Source organism: Erinaceus europaeus, chromosome 3, assembly GCF_950295315.1.
Source record: "Erinaceus europaeus chromosome 3, mEriEur2.1, whole genome shotgun sequence".
In the NCBI taxonomy this organism is placed as follows: domain Eukaryota; kingdom Metazoa; phylum Chordata; class Mammalia; order Eulipotyphla; family Erinaceidae; genus Erinaceus; species Erinaceus europaeus.
Window position 1 is genome coordinate 179,887,008 of NC_080164.1, and position 6,000 is coordinate 179,893,007.

Here is a 6,000-nt window from a genome sequence, read left to right on the forward strand (position 1 = left end):
TTTATGTATTTTGCTAAACAGTCACCTCCAATTCCATCCATTTTGTCCCAAAGGACATGCTATCATCTTTTATGATTACAGAGTAATATTCCATGGAGTATATATCCCATAATTTCTTTATCCTGTCATCTGTTAATGAGCATGCATGCATTTTTAGAAGATTGTCATCCAAAAGAAAACACACAATTTAAATAGAAATTGAATTGGGAGGATGGGATACGGAGTTCTGGTGGTGGGAACTGTGTGAAGTTGCGCCCCTCTTTTCCTATGGTTTTTGTCAGTGTTTCCTTTTCTAAATAAAAATTAAAAAAAAAAAAGAAATTGAATCTGGAGAGCAGTGATCTAGATGGCATCTGAGTGTAGAACTTCTGTTTTTATTCTACTTATTCTGTGATTATTTTGATGATTACCCTTTGATACATAGAAAAGGGATATCCAGAGAGAATCCTTTGTAATTAAAGGAAGTGGCTGTAGGAAATTGTTGGGAACATGTGTGAGCCTGATAGAGCTTAGGGAGAACCACCCCCATCTTTGGATGGAGGTCTGAGAAGATAGCCTCTTGGTAAGTCTCTCTCAACCGAGGTGAGCATAAGGGGGGAAACTCAGACTTGGTTCTTTCCTTCTTGACTCTCAGGCCCACAGATACCCCAGTACTTCCCTCCATTAACTGCAGGCTACATGGCCGCAGATTCACTTATTCAAAGTCACCTTCTGATCACAGAAGAACACACCTTATCACACACTTCATCACACACCTCAGAGCCCAGACAAGAGAAATGCCAAACTCTATGGCCTTTTGATATCCATCTTCTCTCTGTCTCACCCTATGGGTTTAACCCCTATGCTTCTCTCAAATACCTTTGGATAATTAAGTTGCTTGTGTTATGGAAAATAACTGTCTTGTATCTCATCAATTCCTGTCATACCAACCCCCTACCTTAGGGGCATGCTGACTGTTAAGAAACCTGTAATTTCTGTCATATTTCAACAATAATTACCTCCATTGCTTTTCTATTTAACTCATGTCCACTTTGCCAATAAACGGACTCTAGGATTCTGGGACTCTAAGGACTCAGATTCTAGATTCACGCTAAGAGTCCCTTGGTGTCTTTTACTTCGTGTCACCCCTGTCGTGAGCGAGAAAGAACCAGCTCATTACCTTTCCCCTGGAGGACACCCTTACGGAGAAGGAGAGAGACACCCCGAAAGGAAATGTTAATTTATCAGAAAGAGTTGGCCTCTTTGGATATCTTGAACCAGCTTCTGAACCTCAAAGACTAAAGTCCAGACTCTAGTCCTTAATGCACCCCACAAGGACATACCTCACTCAGGGTCACCACTTCACTGGTGATGCCATCTCCTTTGCATTTCTTGTAATCTTCCTTTCAAAGGCCAGTGGCTCTCACTGTAACTAAAATAAACAGACTATATCTTACTGTCTTTTAGCCACCAAGTTGCAGACACAACAATGACATCATCCTGACTTCCCTCTGCAGACCACCTCATCAATGTGTCCCAGAACCTCACCTCCCCAAAGCCCTAACCCAGGAGGGAAAAATAGTCTGGGGGCGGGGTATGAATCCACCTGGCAACATCCATGTCCAGTGGAGAAGCAATTACAGCAGCCAGACCTACCACCTTCCGCACTCCATCAAGAATTTTGGTCTATACTCCCAGAGGGATAAAGAACAGGGAAGCTGCAAGTCAGGCGGTAGCTCAGCGGGTTAAGTCCACGTGGCGTGAAGCACAAGGATTGGCGGAAGATTCCCGGTTCCAGCCAGGCTCCCTGCCTGCAGGGAGTCACTTCACAGGTGGTGAAGCAAGTCTGTAGGTGTCTTTCTCTCCTGCTGTCTTCCCCTCCTCTCTCCATTTCTCTCTGTCCTAACAATGACAATATCAATAATAATAACTACAACAACAATAAAAAACAATGGCAACAAAAGGGAAAAATAAAAAATAAATATTTAAAAAATCTAAAAAAGAAAAAAATATTTTTAAAAAAGAATAGGGAAGTTTCCAATAGAGGAGTTTAGACATAGATCTCTGGTGGTGCGAACTGTGTGGAATTATTCCCGTTACCTTTATTTTTTTTAAATTTTAAATATTTATTTATTTTCCTTTTTGTTGCCCTTGTTGTCATTTCTTCTTTTGTTGTTGTAGTTATTATTGTTGTTGTTACTGATGTCATTGTTGTTGGATAGGACAGAGAGAAATGGAGAGAGGAGGGGAAGACAGAGAGGGGGAGAGAAAGATAGACACCTGCAGACCTGCTTCACCGCCTGTGAAGTGACTTCCCTGCAGGTGGGGAGCCGGGGGCTCGAACTGGGATCCTTATGCTGGTCCTTGTGCATTGTGCCACATGCACTTAACCCATTGCGCTACCACCCGACTCCCTTATTCCCCTGTTATCTTACACTCTCATTATTCATTATTAAACCACTATGAAAAAGAAGCAAAAAGAAGACAGAGCATATTGCATTGTATCAATAAATTTGGTACAGAAAACACACTAGGTGTTGTAATATTGTGTGGTTTCATGTAATTCCACTTTTTTTTTTCCCTCCAGGGTTATGTCTGGGACTAAGTGCCTGCACTAAAATCCACTGCTTCCAGCAGCCATTTTTTCCATTTTATTGGATGGGACAGAGAGAGATTGATAGAGGACGGGTAGATAGAAAGGGAAAGGGAAAGAGAAAGAAAGACATCTGTAGACGTAGTTCTCCATTTGTGAAGTATCTCGCCCCCTACAGGTGGGGAATGGGGGCTCAAACCTGGATCTTTGTAAAGGTCCTTGTACCACCACCCGGCCCCTTTTAATTCAACTTTGTATAAACATTATTGTTACTTAATTTTATTTATTATTAATAAATTGTTAAAGATTGTAAGTTTACAATGTATAGTTCCTCATCACATCCACCACCAAAGTTCTGTATCTCCATCCTCCCACCTCCCAAAAATAACCACCAGAGTTCTCATAAGTCTTACAGTGTTTTTCTGTTTTGTTTAGATTTCTTTTTGGCAAGTTCATGTAAATCAGATCTCTAGATTCCACATATCAGTGAAACCATCTGGTAGTTTCTTTCTTCTCTTTACTAATTTCACTAAGCAGAATCACCTCCATGAACATTACCTTTATCTTTACTGTAGATGTGAATAACCTAAGCCATATCTGCTTCACACCAGAATGGCCTTGAATTCTGGATTCTCCTCCCGTGCATTCCTGCCACCACAGCTGAGCTCCTAGCAACCTGATGGAGGACAGGAAATGGAGCTTGAGCCTCTCAGTGAAAGGGCTCTTGTTAAGCAGCAGATATGAACTCAGATAATTCTCCTGAAACATTCATCCTCTTGGGCTTTTGGCTTCCATTATCCAGAACATTTATTTAAAAAATAAAAGCCCTTTCCAAGTCCTCTTGTTGAGTACTTACGGAGCCTTTGAGAGATTTGTCTCAAGATACTTGTTTCTACTGGAATCCTATCAACAAAAGAGCCTTTTATTCCCAAAGGCTCTCCAGTCCTGGGGTAATGGGGCCATCAAGTCACATCATGGATAATCTAAGGGAGCAGAAGCTGGTTCTCTCCACAGATATGCACACATGCAGGGTACAGTTCTTCTCAGTCTTTGCTCAGCTGTCAGAATGCCAGAGCAATGGTGTCTTTGCTGCTGTCTATAAGAGATGCTAGCCAGACACCTGGTTTGATTTGGGATTAAGAAACTGAGCAGTTGTCATCTCCCCCAGAAGTTCTGGTCCCAGGAACTGTGGATGGGTTGCTGACAATAAGTAGAGGATGCTACTGAGGAGAGGTATCCCGGGAGCATCACATGGGGTGTCTGTGCTTGGATGACGAATGCAGGTCAACATGGTCTCCAGTCTGTTGTTGTCTGCCTTAGCTAAGGTATTCCAAGAAAGACTTAACTAGGCTTGTATATAAACAGAATTAAAGTTCAAATAACTAGGGCTTTACATAGTTAGAAAGACCATCAATTCCCAGGTCTCAGGCAATGAGAGAGACAATTATCTCCCTTTCATACCCACTTCTTAGCCCCAGGGAGAATGTAGATGGAGGACCTCTCAGGAGCCATCAGGAGCCATCAGGAGCCTGGATCAAAAATGACTAGATTGCTTCTTAAGGAACTGAATGTAGCTTCTTGGGGCAGGTGACTCTTGTTAGTGTGGGCTACCAGTGTCTGCCACCTTCCCTTCCTGGAGTGAGGGGATTGGTTACAAGTATCTTGTCCTTTCCCAAAGACGAGCTATTGGATAAAGAGCAAATATCTTGTACCTTGAGTCCACAAATCACGGAGTCAAGTACTGAAGACATATTTGTATTATCTTTGGCGGATGCACAGGGGATCTGGGAGAGGAAAAAGCTACATTCAGCAAAGGTTATAGAAGTAAGAGTTAACAAATAGTCACACTCTAGTCTGGGATATGGAGTGGTAGATAAAGCACTGGACTCTTAAGCATGAAGTCCCGAGTTCAATCCCTGTCAGCATATGTACCAAAGTGATATCTGATTCTTTCTCTCTCCTCCTATCAGTATCCTGAATAGATTAAAAAAAAATCTTAAAATAAAGTCATGCTTCCCTGACCCAGCTTTCTAGTCCTTTTTCCAACTCTGACATCATCTCCCCAGACAATGAATACCTTTAGCCCATCTGCATGTCAACTATCAGGCTCAGGCAAAAATGACTAAGTCATGAGCTCCTTGGGAGAAAGCTAAAGTAGAACTATTAGTTTTTTTCCAGGATGGAGACCCCAAATCTCATCTGCTCTATTCTTACCTTTATGTTTGTTCCTGACTATTAAACAAATTGTTCTGCTTTATATCTTAATGTTTTTGCAGATGCTACCATGATACCAACTTGACATCCCTGGGCAGATGACCTCACCAATGTACCCTGGAACCCCACCTCTCCAGAGCTCTGCCTCACTAGGGAAAGACAGACACGGGCTGAGAGTATGGATCCACCTGTTAATGGAGAAGCCACCATGAGGCCAACCTGACTTCCCTGGGTAGACGACCTCACCATTGTGTCCTGGAACCCCAGCTCCTTAGGGCCCTGTCCCACTAGGGAAAGACAGAAACAGACTGGGAGTATGGATCCACCTGTAAATGGAGAAACAATTACAGAAAACAGATCTTCCACCTTCTGAACCCCAGAATTATCCTTGGTCCATGCTCCCAGAGGGATAAATAGGAAAGTTTCCTGTCCCGTCCTGTGGGACCTTCAACGTGGGTAAACCTAGGAGAGGGAGTGAGGACAAAGGAGAGGGAATGGGGACAAGAGACACAAGAGAGAAATGAGACAAGACAGGATTCTGATCAAGTCTGTTTATTATCACCAAAGGTGCTGTTTTTAAGGCCGGGGTAAGGGGGAGGTTAGCAGCTGGGGGCAGTTGGTTGATGTGGCATGTTGTCATGGTGATCAGCCATTATCTGGAAGGTCCTGGGTGATTCATAAGGAGGTGGGTGAGTTACCTGACTTACGAGAAACTGTACAGTGGTGACAAACAGAAACTTTTCTTTGTCAAGACTCTAGTTAGGAAACAGAAACTTATCTTGTAAGCAAGGCCTTCTGTGAACAATGGCTATGTGGCCATGCTAATAGCAACCTTGAGGGCACATGTGGCTCCCCACAGTTTCCCATGGAGGGATGGGATGTGGAACTCTGGTTTTGGGAATTGTGTGGAATTGTACCCCTCTTATCCAATGGACTTTTTGATTATATTTAAATCAATAAAAACAAATAAAATAAAGACCAGTAAAAAAAATGTCACCAAGAGAAAGGCAGAGAGAAAAAAAGCAGATATCTCCCTCGAAAGTGAGACAAAGAGAGGGCCAATTGCCTCTTGAAAATTGTTTTTACTTGCTACAGATTCTTTTCTAAGCATAAGACATCTCCCCAGGCTAGCACACCCAGCTTAGAGTATATGCTACCATGTGCAAGATCCCAGGTTTGAGCCCTCTCCCCCCACCTGCAGTAGGGAAACTTCA

General features: G+C 42.8%; 1 protein-coding gene across 1 annotated transcript in view; it reads left to right on the forward strand.

The window, feature by feature from the left end:
- RAB28 (RAB28, member RAS oncogene family) overlaps positions 1 to 5,758 on the forward strand; it is a 141,800-nt gene extending 136,042 nt beyond the window's left edge. The window contains exon 7 of the mRNA XM_060188331.1: positions 4,849 to 5,758. Coding sequence (XP_060044314.1) covers positions 4,849 to 4,860 — 12 coding nt within the window. The 3' untranslated portion in view covers positions 4,861 to 5,758. The remainder of the gene's footprint in view (positions 1 to 4,848) is intronic.
- The last annotated feature ends 242 nt before the right edge of the window (positions 5,759 to 6,000 follow it).